Below are 13,048 nucleotides of genomic sequence, written 5' to 3'. Positions count from 1 at the left end.
ATCTTTGTAACGTTATAGATGGATTTAGAAATACTGTTTTTTGACAATGTCTGCTCAAACATAAGGAAAGAAATTTTATAACTCCCATTGTCTCAGTCTTGATTGTTCTCTTTCCACAGCACTCTTGGCCTAGACTGGTGCAGGAAACATGTAGAAACTGAAGTCTAAAGATAATGGAGTAATATTCCAAAGTATAACAGTAACATTTTAAATGATACATCTCTAACCTTGGACTTCAAAAAAGTAGTGGCAAGTGATGCAGCTGATTAGAGCAATCAGAGATTGAATGGCTCTTTTCAAGCAGACAGATGGAAAAGAAAATGGGGGCAGAATCTGGCTTAGTACCAGAGAACAGACATTATTTGTACTTCAGTTTAGGAAGGGAGGGTAGGAGTCTGCCACCTTTTATACTACGAGTATAGGGTGCAGTAGGTGACTTCTCCTGTCAGGCAGATGAAGCATGGCATGGGATAGGACCAGGGAGTTCTGTGGCTGATGAATATGAGCCAGTGAAACCTATTTAGACATCTCAACTCAGTTGTCTTCTATGTGTTTTCTCCACCCAACTCCCACCCCATCATCAAGAATACTAAAATAGCAAACCTACAGCTAAACATGCCCTTAGCCCCTTGCTGTTTTTCATTCTTTCAGCCTTTAGGATGTCATTACTGTACTTTAAAAAAAAAAGAAAAAACAATCTTTCTATTCTTGAGAGCCCAAGGTAGAAGAAAGTTAAAATTAACTTAGGTACAAAAAACTGCCTACTCACGTAGGAGCCTAAGCAATTAACATTCTCCTGGCTGCATGTCCCTCCCCACACACGCATACACATATCTGAGAAGTACCTGACCATAGCTCTGGTTAACTGTCTCTTGAGTATGAATCCGTGACTTGCTGGGGTCAAGATATCTTTCACATGCCTGCCTTCCATTTTGAGTTTCCTACTTTATCTCTCCATTAATTTAAAACCTACCTCTCTTTCAGGTCCCAGACAAATTTATATTTTTGCAACAAAATTATCCTTGATCACTCCAGGCTATCGTGATCTCTCTCTGCAGAATTCTTGTGGCACTTACTTTGTCTCTGTAGTTCATCTAGCACATTTCATATGCTGTCTTGGACTGTAGTTTTTTATTCCTATAAATTTTGTATTGTCTCCCCATTGAGATTATAAAGTCCTTGAGGGCAAGAACCATCTGATTGTTTTATCTCCCTTTTTTGAAGGTGCATCTTTTCACATTAAACAGTGACTGTGAGCTCACAAATGTTTGATTGGGACGTTTTAAATTTTGTATTCTATTTATGACTGACCCATAGGTGGCACCCATTGAGTACTTGATAGCAGGTGACAACATGTGAGACATCTGTCTGGCTCAGGCTACAGATCTTTTTCTCATAGCAATGACTCAGATTGAAATATCATTAAACACTCAGTTGACCCAGTACCTTCCAGAGACCTCTAATGTTTGCTGTGGCATAGTTAATTAAACCATAGATGCTCCCTTATACAGGCATTTACCAGAATTTTCATATCCTTTCTTATAGGACCGTGTGACGTTTAGAAGAATCATAGTGAAAAATAATGCAAAAAAGAGGAAGATGTTTGAATCATTTATTGAATCTGTGCAGCTTCTTAAATCACTAGAGGTAAAGCCTATTTTAATAAGAGTCTGTCTATGGGGATTTAAGCAAAGCTGTTAAAACGATTCTCGTTAGATTTCTTAAATCATACTATTCTAGCCCATTTCAATGTTGTATAGATACTATTTGTGACTTTTAATTAAGACGTTTCCTTATAATTTGTATGTTCATTGTTTCAGGTGTCAGAACGAATGAAGATTGTGGATGTAATAGGAGAAAAGGTCTATAAGGATGGAGAGCGCATAATCACTCAGGTGAGTGGGGGCCTTGTGCAGCACCTTTCCCGGAAGCCACCTCCTGAAGGACTAGTGCATCGTTTGTCCTGTCACTTTGGGGAGCTCATGTTGCACGATACGCAGGCACACTTCCTGCAGAGTGTTCTAAAGCCCATTGATGTTCAGCTCACTGACTTATGCACATCTCTTGCCTCCATTCACCTTTCCTTGGCTTCTGGTATTTGTTCTTTTCGATGTCATTTTCTTTTAACCCTGAGTAAGCTTCCTGCATCACTGTTAAAACCTGGAGAAGGTCGAAAGGTTGTGTACCTTCTCTCTATGTTTGGCACAAAGTCCCTTTTAGCTAATCTAACACAAACCAGTCTTCAGTGACTGACCAGATTTGTAAGGTATCTTTAGTGTTTCCTTTATACCTTTTTGTCATGTTATTTTTGGGTACTGTAAGGATCATCACACAGTGGACTGGAACATTATGATGAGTGCTCTGTAATAATTTTCCTAGTCTACTATGTTTCCATTTTTAATTATATATAAAGAGTATTATAGACTTTTCCGAGTCTAAAACTTCTCTGCCAGTGGTTCTGGCAAGAGCACTGGGAAGGGGAATTCCCTGGCAGTCCAGTGGTTAGGACTCCGCGCTTCCACTGCAGGGAGCATGGGTTCGATCCCTGGTCGGGGAACTAAGATCCCACAAGCTGCACGGCGCAGCCAAAAAAATTTTTTTTAATTAAAAAAAAAAGAGCCACTGAGAAGATGTCTGGTTGGTCTGGGTTGGGGAATGTGTCCATACCTGAACCCAGAGCTGGGGCTAGAAGGAAGACTCAGATTGGTCAAGCCTAAATCCCCAGACCACCCCTGAGCCCTGGAGGTGGAGTTGGCCCAACCAGTACCCCAGAGATTAATCAGGCTTATCATAAAAGGAGAGAGAGATGCTCCAGAGAAAAAGGACTAACAAAAAAATGATGTCTACTCTAAGTGGCATCTCTAAATGCCTTTGTTTTCTAGATAGCCCCACTGTTAATAATTCTTTTAATTAGAAATTGGTTTGATTCGGTAAATATTTACTAAGATAGACAAGTAGGACCAGATATAAGTGCTATAATGAGAGGAAAAAGAATGGCACTGCGGACTTCCCTGGTGGCGCAGTGGTTGAGAATCCACCTGCCAATTCAGGGGACACCAGTTCGAGCCCTGGTCTGGGAATATCCCACATGCCGTGGAGCAGCTAAGCCCATGTGCCACGACTACTGAACCTGTGCTCTAGAGCCCATGAGCCACAACTACTGAGCCCACAAGCCACTACTACTGAAGCCTGTGTGCCTAGAGCCCATGCACCGCAACAAAGAGTAGCCCCAGCTCGCTGCAACTAGAGAAAGCCCGTGTGCGGCAACAAAGACCCAACACAACCATAAGTAAATAAATAAATAATTAAAAGAAAAAAAAGAGTGGCAGTGAGAATATAGAACAGGATGTATTCTATACGGTTTCATGAAGGAAATGCCCTTTGAGCTAAGCTTAAAGAACAAGTGCAGTTCCAGCAGTTGAGGTCAGGGAAGGATCTTTCAGGGCAAGATAACAATGTGAGCAAAGGCCTGTGGGTGTAGGCTTTGTTCCAGGGCAGGTATCCTAGTATGGTAAGAATGTAGAGCTGAGTTGCAGAAATGGGACATGCTGACTGGCCACATTTGCTTCTGAAGCTGTGGTGCTTTAATTTACTCCCAAAGGACCTCTACTTAATCCTGAAAAGCCCCAGACCTTCAGGAGGTATGTCAAGAGGTATGAAAAACCACAGGGTTTTCTGGGATGTCTGTGTTCTTGAAGATAGGAGTGCTAGGTGGTGATGCAGAATGGACACAAATTAAGATGATAACCACCTTATTGTAGACCCCTTTCGGCAGTGTCTCTAGACCAAGGCTTCTCTAAGTGAGGTCCTAGGACTAGCAGCATTAGCATCATATAGGAATGTTAGAAATTCAAGTGCCTGGGCCCCACCCCAGACCTACTGCAGAAACTATGCTTTATGTTGTTTTGTTTGTTTGGTCAACTTTGTTACCCTATATTTTATATACAGTACAATTACCAAGTTTAAGTATACAATTTGAGAGTTTTATAACCATCCCTATAATCATAGTGTACAGCATTTCTGTCATCCCAAAAAGCTCCCTTGTTTGTATTTTAAGTAAATCCCCTCACCCGCTCCCTTGCTCCTGGAAACCACTGACCTGCTTTCTATCGCTCTAAAAATTCCTTTTCTAGAATTTCATATAAATGAAACCATATAATGTGTAGTTTTTTTGTGTCTGACTTGTTTCTCTTAGCATAATGTTTTTGAGATTTATCCATGTTGTTGTAATGTATCAGAGGATCATTCCTTTTTATTGCTGTATTGTATTTCTGTATTGCTGTATTGTATTTCATTATACAGATGTACCATAATTCATTTTTCCACTCACCAGTTGAGAGACACTTGGGGTCTTTCCAGTTTTGGGCAATTATGAATAAAGCTGCAATAAGCATTTGCATACAAGTCTTTGTATAGACATATGTTTTTATGGAATTGCTGAGTCATATGGTAAACATAGGTTTAACAAATTGCCAAAATGTTTTTTAAAATGTCTGTACCATTCTGCATTCCCCCAGCAATGTTCAAGAGTTCCAGTTGCTCTGTATCCTCATCAGCACTTAGTATCGAGTCTTTAATGTTAGCCATCCTAGTATGAAGTGGTATCTCATTTTGGTTTTATTTTGCATTTACCTAATGTCTAATGATGGTGAGCATCTTTTCCTGTGATTCCTTGCCATCCATATGTTTTCTTCGGTGAAGTACATCTTTTGCCCTATTTAAAATTAGGTCATTTGGCTTCTTAATATATTGAGTTGTAAGAATTCTTTATGTACTCTGAGAACAAATCCTTTATCAGGCAAATGATTTGCAAATATTTCTCCCAAAATGTGTCTGTGGCCATGGCTTGTCTCTTCATTTTATTAATAATACCTTTTAAAAAGCAAAAGTTTTTAATTTTGACGAGTCCAGTTTGTCATTTTTTTCTCTTGTAATTCACTCTTTTTGTGCCCTATTAAAAAAAAATGTTTGCACAGTTAGTAAGATTTTCTCCTGTTTTACTTCTAGGCAAGCACTGTTCAATAGAAATATTATGTGAGTCACATACAATTTAAAATATTTTAGTAGCCAAATTAAAAAAAATGAAACAGGTGAACTTAATTTTAATAATATATATTTAGCCTAATATATCTAAAATATTACATTTCAACATCTAAGTGATATAAAAATTTAATAATGAGATATTTTACATTTGGGGGATATTCAGTCTTTAAAATTCAATATGTATTTTACACTTACAGCACCTATAAATCTATACAAGCCATAGTTCAAGTGCCCAGTAGGCCCATGTGACTAGTGGCTACTGTATTGAGCCGTGCAGTTCTAGTTTCATAGTTTTAGATCTTACATTTAGATCTATGATCCATTTTGAATTAATTACGTGGTATAAGGTTAGGGTTTTTCATATGGATGTCCAGTTGTTTCAGCACCATTTGTTGAGGAGATTTTCCTATCCCATTGCCTGACACTTGCATTGAAAACCAATTGGCCATATATGTTTGGGTCTATTTCTGGTCTCTTTTTGTTCCATTGATCAATGTCTGTCTCTCTGTTAATAATACTGCACTGTCTTGATTACAGTAGCCTTAAATAGTAAATCTTGAAATCAGATAGTTTAAGCCCTCCAAATTTTTTGTTCTTTTTCTTTTTTTTTTAATAAATTTATTTTAGTTATTTATTTTTGGCTGCATTGAGTCTTCGTTGCTGCGCACCAGCTTTCTCTAGTTGCGGTGAGCGGGGGAGCTACTCTTCATTGTGGTGCGCGGACTGATGCTCTGTGCAGTTACCAGCCGGGGCATATTCATGGAGACAGATGCGAATACTCCATGTTAGGAAGTGAGAGATGTTTGTCAGTCATAGTTAGACTAACATCCCTGGCAGTCAGGATCCTCTCGTTTAGTTCTGAATTTGTTAGCCATTTACTGGTTTGTAGGTTTGGAAAATAAATACCAATTCAAGCTCAGGCAATGTGAAAATGATCTATTTCTGTGTCCCTCTTTAATACATATATATGGCTCTGACCTGACCTCCTCTCCCTTTTTAGGGTGAAAAGGCTGATAGTTTTTACATTATAGAGTCCGGCGAAGTGAGCATCTTGATTAAAAGCAAGGTGAGTTTATGTGTGATGGTGTGAGTTATGTCAGGGGAGATCCAGATGCCAGGTATATGCACAGAAAGTAACTGTTTGCTTTAAAAATGTGGAGTGTGTTTAGTGTTTCAAAACCACCATTATGTGAGATATGTGACTGACAATGACCAATGTTTAAGCCCATTCATTGATAAAGATTTAGTATATTTTTTCTTGTTCCTATTGCCTTTACCTCTGTTACATAATTAATGATATGAGAAATATTGGCCTACAAATCAATAAGAAAAAGGATAAGCACCCTAACAGAAAATGGGGCAATTATATAATAAAAAATACATGTGAGGGGCTTCCCTGGTGGTGCAGTGGTTGAGAGTCCGCCTGCCGATGCAGGGGACATGGGTTCGTGCCCCGGTCCGGGAAGATCCCACATGCCGCGGAGCGGCTGGGCCCGTGAGCCATAGCCGCTGAGCCTGCGCGTCCAGAGCTTGTGCTCCACAACGGGAGAGGCCACAACAGTGAGAGGCCCAAGTACAGCAAAAAAAAAAAAAAAAAAAAATACACGTGAGTGTTGAATATGAAAAAGCTTCCTTTTTAGAGTACTAGGAAGGGAGGTCTCTAGGACAGTTATTATTATGGCCATTTGATGGATAGGGAGACCTAGAAAACACAGTGACCTATAGATGGGAAGAGTGATTCTTACCATAAATCCATCATCATCAGATTTCCTGTTTCAATTTTTTTTAAGAATAAAGAACTTGTTAAAATACTGAGTTACATATAATACTAAATCAGCCTAGTGTAAAACCTTTTATGGAGTATTTTTTGTAAAAGTTAAGCATGGAGAAAGACAGAAAAATATGATTACTGCCTACAAGATGGCTTGCTTCCTAATTAAAAATATATTTTTTTACTTATAGTTTTTAGACTACTGGTATATGTTTGTACATTTCTCATATTCATTGACACCTACTGATCACAGCATAGTGTTGGGTTTGTAGGTCTAGCAGCACTGTGGCACTGGGTTGGGAAAGGGGGAGTTTGTCAGAAATTCAGTCTTGGGCTCTGCCCCAGACCTACTGAATCACAATCTGCATTGTATCAAAACCCACAGGGGGGGCTTCCCTGGTGGCGCAGTGGTTGGGAGTCCGCCTGCCGATGCAGGGGACATGGGTTCGTGCCCCGGTCCGGGAAGATCCCACATGCCGAGGAGCGGCTGTGCCCGTGAGCCATGGCCGCTGAGCCTGCGCGTCCGGAGCCTGTGCTCCGCAACGGGAGGGGCCACAGCAGTGAGAGGCCCGCGTACCGCAAAAAAAAAAAAAAAAAAAACCCACAGGGGGCTGGTGTTCACAGTACAGTGTGATAAGTGCTACTCTAGAGAAGGGACTAGGTAGACATGAACACGTCTGCAGTCCCAGCGAATACAACAGAAATTGGAAAGAGAGCATTGACTTGGAAGGGGCAGATCAACTTCAGAGCAGACAGGTCAGGGCAGAAGTGTGAAAGGAGGAAAAGTCAAACCATGTAAGCCAGTGTGGTACTTTTGTTTATTTTTCTAAATTAACCTTCAGGGACTTCCCTGGTGGCGCAGTGGTTAAGAATCCGCTTGCCAGTGCAGGGGACATGGGTTCAATCCCTGGTCCGGGAAGATCCCACATGCCACGGAGCAGCTAAGCCCGTGTGCCACAACTACTGAGCCTGCGTTCTAGAGCCTGCAAACCACAACTACTGGGCCCACACTCTGCAGCTCCTGAAGCCCATGCGCCTAGAGACCGTGGTCTGCAACAAGACAAGCCACCGCAATGAGAAGCCCGCGCACCACAGCAAAGAGTAGCCCCCACTCGCTGCAACTAGAGAAAGCCTGCGCACAGCAACGAAGACCCAACGCAGCCAAAATATAATAATAATAACAAATTAACCTCTAAAAAGTTATTTATCTGCCTGTAACAAAGTCGTTCTTAAAGATTTAGACTAATTCTTATTAATGTTATAAGTATTTTTTTACTTAAATTATTGCTTAGCTTAGCAGATGGATTTGTTTAAAAAATATAAGAAACTCTAGATAGTAAATAAAATATAGTACCTTATTTTCAGTAATTTGAAAAGCACAAAGTATAACCTGCTTGATTTCTTAAACCACCAAATTTCAAGGTTGAACATTACTTTTTAAAATATTTAGTTACTTAACTTTTCTAAACAAATATGGTAGGGGGACCACTAACTTAAGATGCAGGTAGTACCTAAAAATAAAATTTGTCGCCGTAAAGTATTGTCCGAGAAAAGCATGGCCTCAAGTCAAAAAGAAGTAGCCCTGAATTGTGACTGTTTACCTATGAGAAGCATTGACGTTATTTAGGAAGAATTAGCAAAAGGCCTTGTCTTCTACCCTGTGTCTCAGAGTCAGCATCTACCAAATGGATCGCATTCATATATGTATAATATATAAATATAAAATATATAAAAATATACATTGTTATATATTATATAGTATATTAACATAATTTTATATACTATATTAATATATACTATAATAATATTATGCATATATATACACACCTTACCTCTTGGTAAAAGCCAACTCATTTGGTTAAACCAGGCCACTGAGATTAGCCCATGCAGTTTACATGGTACAATTAGAGTCTCTGCAACATGAATTTGTAAGTAATTTGTTAAGTGTACTGAAAAGGGAATGTAAGTGTGTGCAACTGGATGTGCCTAGTTGTGATTCTGGAATCAGCCCTGGTCATGTTCTCCACCTGCTCTAGACTAAAGCAAACAAGGATGGTGGGAACCAAGAGGTCGAGATTGCCCGCTGCCATAAGGGGCAATACTTTGGAGAGCTTGCACTGGTCACCAACAAACCCAGAGCTGCTTCGGCTTATGCAGTGGGAGATGTGAAATGCTTAGGTAAGAAAAATTCTATATGCATTAGTGTTGTTTTTTTTTCTAACATGCAGTATTTTTTTCCCATCAGCAAGCCTTGACTTACTCTGTCAGCTCTTACTCACATCTAGGCTTGAACAGTTTGTGTGACCAACCAGAAATGGGTTCATGTGTTCCTTTAGCAAACATTTTTGAGAACTGACAATAGCCTATGAACAGCCATATAGACGCCTTGGCTGTGTGGAAAGAGCAGTGATGGAGACAGGTGTCCAGGGCTGTGTGGGAACAGAGGGAGTGAGGGCTGCTGCGCTCTGCAAAGTCTCAAACTTAGATGACATAGTCCTGCTGTGTTCACATAGAAACATCCCTTCTTTCTCCAAGTGTCCAGTATCCAATAGTCCAGTTCCTACAACATGAATGGATATGTTTAAGAAAAGGTTTGCATGAGGGAAATGACTGAATTATTGGTGTAGAGAACTTATTCTCTCCCTCACCTCTTTTTAACAATGCAGTTATGGATGTACAAGCATTTGAGAGGCTTCTGGGGCCCTGCATGGACATCATGAAGAGGAACATCTCACACTACGAGGAACAGCTGGTGAAGATGTTCGGCTCCAGCATGGATCTGATAGATCCTGGGCAGTAGGTGTGCCACACCCCAGAGCCTTCTCAGTGTGACACCAAAACCTTCCAGTCAGCCACAGAACACAAACAGAAAATGTGACAGAACCGTTCCTGCTGTTGCCACCACCACTGCCATTGCTATGGCTGTGGGCGTTTAGAAAACTTGGAAGTCAGCACTAAAGGATGGGTAGAGGTTCAACCCACACCTCCACTTTGCTTCTGAAAGCCCATTATTAGACCACTTGTAATGATTACTCCAACCCAGTTTTCACATCTCTGGTTCAAAATGGCATGTCTCTCCAAAAATTTAAGTGCCTGATACAAAGTCCAAAGTGTAAACATCTTCCTTTCCTCTCTTACTGCTACTGTTGCTTTTAGAAGTTACCACAGGTTGGCACAAACCTGTTGTATAACTGTAGACACCCTCCCCCAACCTTTTATAGCCTTCTGTTTCCTCATTTGTCCTTTGAGAAAGTCCACAACTGTAGCCTTTGGCTTTACCATCAAAAATGGTGGCAGATGTGATGGAGGTCTGTGGTCCTGTGGCATTGTACTGTCTGCTGACAGTGGCACACATGACAGCTGTCCCCAAACTCTCAGTGATGCTTAGGGAGAGACCCTGCCCAGGGCCCAGCAGGTCAGCACCCCAAAGCACACTGATCAGACATCGGAACCCACGTTAGAGCAGAAAATTTGAGTTTAGCACATTTTACAGGTAGCAGAGAGCCAGGGAAGGTTTTCTGGGTTGGGGGCGGGGGTGTTTTATTTTGTTTTAGTAGATTTTGTTTTGTTTAATCTCTGTGCAGTTTGCATGAGTGAATTGCTGTCCATTTGTAAGGAGCTGGGGTCTGGGAGTGCCATCACTGTATCTGACCTAAATACTTTCCTGGGCAACTCCTGCCCATCTCTTATTACCAGTTGCTCTTACTGATGGCAGTGTGCTGGCAAAGAGAGACCTTTCCCTCTACTCCAGAGTTGTTATGTAGCTTTGCTGTTGAACCATCAATTTTTAAACTCTTTAAAGAAGCAGCAGCTATTTTTTTGGAAAAAAAAACCGAACTCTCTATTTAGAGAATTTCCCTGGACATATTCATATATATCAGTTTGTCAGCTGACTCAGGCATTCATCTTAAAGATCAGCTCTTTTTGTTAGTTTTTAAAAATCAGCATCATTTACAATTTCATAGAATTACTGCAAAGACCTTTCTAATTAAGATGTTGGGATGGGCTTCCCTGGTGGCGCAGTGGTTGAGAGTCTGCCTGCCGATGCAGGGGACATGGGTTCGTGCCCCGGTCCAGGAAGATCCCACATGCCGCGGAGCGGCTGGGCCCGTGGGCCATGGCCACTAAGCCTGTGCGTCCGGAGCCTATGCTCCGCAACGGGAGAGGCCACAGCAGTGAGAGGCCCGCGTACCGCAAAAAAAGAAAAAAAAAGATGTTGGGATATTTAGGGTTCCAGTTGTTAATCCCAGAGGAAAGTAATTTAGCTTGTATTTTAAAACTTTTTAAACCTTTTGATTATATCAGGTGGAAATCTAATGAATTATCGTAATTAACCAGATATATTTCAGAATGAAATTTTTTTTCTTCAGAATAACCTAGAATCAGATGCTACAAGAGATCCTAAGAGCAGTATGAAATTTACCTAAAGATAAATTTGGATGTCATAGCCAAGTTTATATTAAATCAAGAGGCCCTTTCCAATATGAATTTTTTAAACTTGTATATCTCAATAAATCCCTAAGCGATTACATGCTGGGGCTTGAGTCATTCCTGTTGTAGACAGTGATAGAGACCATATGGTCACCTTCCATTGTCCTCCTAAGCCAGGCTGTCTGCTTTTGCCATGAACAGTATGGTCAAGAGATTTTCAGAGTGGTGACCCATCACAACCTTGGTCAATTCTCCCTTTTTCTTGTGCTCCATGAAGTGAAAGCAGAAGGACTCTTTCAGACTGCCCTAGGTAGCCTGCCTTACAGCTCTCAGAATTGTGAAACATTGTAACTAATACTCCAGAACAGGAGCTAGCACTGGGAAAGCCTGTGTGGTTTTTCCCACGGTTTTCTGAGGTTCTTATTTTCTATGGTGTTGCTTTATTATCAAATATAAATTAAGAAAGCAGATATTGCACTTTAGCAGACAAGAACCATACCTGTTTCTTACACAGGTAATAGGTACATTCAACTTCAGGAGTGACACAGAGGTGTAGCCCCCAGACTGTGTAAGGACTCTGTTTAAACACTGAGCGGGTGAACTTCCCTGGTGGTGCAGTGGGTAAGACTCTGCGCTCCCAGTGCAGGGGGCCTGGGTTCGATCCCTGGTCAGGGAACTAGATCCCACATGCATGCCACAACTAAGGAGCCTACATGCTGCAACTAAGGAGCTGGCAAGCCACAACTAAGGAGCCTGCCTGCCTCAACTAAGACCCAGCGCAACCAAATAAAATAAATGTTTTAAAAATAAAAATAAATAAATAAACAAACACAGTGGATGCTCCCTTACACCCCGCATGCCAGCATTAGTTAGGGCCAGCTGTGAACTCCGACCCAGTCACTCCCGCAGGCTGCTAGGGATGGGACTTCTCATCTTGCCCTCTTTCACATCCCAGTTCAATCTTCCCCTTCATAGGAGCCTCTTTGACACCCCCAACTTACTGATGCTTTCGGTTTTACAAAGTAGATTCATCAGGCTTAAGTCTTCCTGCTCTAACTGCGGATTGACATATGGATCATCAGTCCAGACCCTCACTGCGTATAGGGCCCCTTGAGGATCTGACTTGAGGAAGGGAGACTTTACAGGGACCAGTGTGAGTGAAAAGGACACAGCCATTACCAAGGTGCCAGGAGTCTGACAGTGTTCCAATTCTCTTTACAGCATGAGGAATTGAAGGTGGCAGACCAAGTTCAACTCAGGACTCTGGTGTCCACATTGTGCTGGGCAAGTCCTGCACTGAGAGTTGAGCCTCACAGGGAGGAGCATGTGTTAGGAAGAGGTCTTTTTTTTTTTTTTTTTTTTTTTTCCGGTACGCGGGCCTCTCACTGTTGTGGCCTCTCCTGTTGCAGAGAACAGGCTCCGGACGCACAGGCTCAGCGGCCATGGCTCACGGGCCCAGCCGCTCCGTGGCATGTGGGATCTAACTGGACCGGGGCACGAACCCGCGTCCCCTGCATCAGCAGGCGGACTCTCAACCACTGCGCCACCAGGGAAGCCCAGGAAGAGGTCTTTTTGATAATTGTTTTATACTGTTCTCTTCTATGATGGTTTAGAGCTTCATGCTGTCTTTTCTGGCTTTGCTATTGATTTTGCATGGTGGAGAATGTACCTGAGAGCCTTGAGGTTCAAGCTGCAGTATTATTCTTCCTGCTGGCCCCAGTTTATCACACCCACTTCCTTCTTTTGGTTGTATTCTCTGAAGGAAGGGTTCATCTGCTCTGTCCTCTTAGTCCATAGTCCTTA

General features: G+C 41.6%; 1 protein-coding gene across 1 annotated transcript in view; it reads left to right on the top strand.

The window, feature by feature from the left end:
• PRKAR2A (protein kinase cAMP-dependent type II regulatory subunit alpha) overlaps window positions 1-12,597 on the top strand; it is a 79,107-nt gene extending 66,510 nt beyond the window's left edge. Inside the window, exons 7-11 of the mRNA XM_079935229.1 lie at window positions 1,546-1,647; window positions 1,821-1,895; window positions 6,044-6,109; window positions 8,851-8,992; window positions 9,481-12,597. Of these exons, the coding sequence (XP_079791355.1) occupies window positions 1,546-1,647; window positions 1,821-1,895; window positions 6,044-6,109; window positions 8,851-8,992; window positions 9,481-9,614 (519 nt within the window). The 3' untranslated portion in view covers window positions 9,615-12,597. The remainder of the gene's footprint in view (window positions 1-1,545; window positions 1,648-1,820; window positions 1,896-6,043; window positions 6,110-8,850; window positions 8,993-9,480) is intronic.
• The last annotated feature ends 451 nt before the right edge of the window (window positions 12,598-13,048 follow it).

The sequence above is a fragment of the Stenella coeruleoalba genome (assembly GCF_951394435.1).
Source record: "Stenella coeruleoalba genome assembly, chromosome: 10".
Lineage (NCBI taxonomy): Eukaryota > Metazoa > Chordata > Mammalia > Artiodactyla > Delphinidae > Stenella > Stenella coeruleoalba.
The sequence above is the reverse complement of the archived record's forward strand: the minus strand, read 5'-3'. Positions and strand labels throughout refer to the sequence as shown.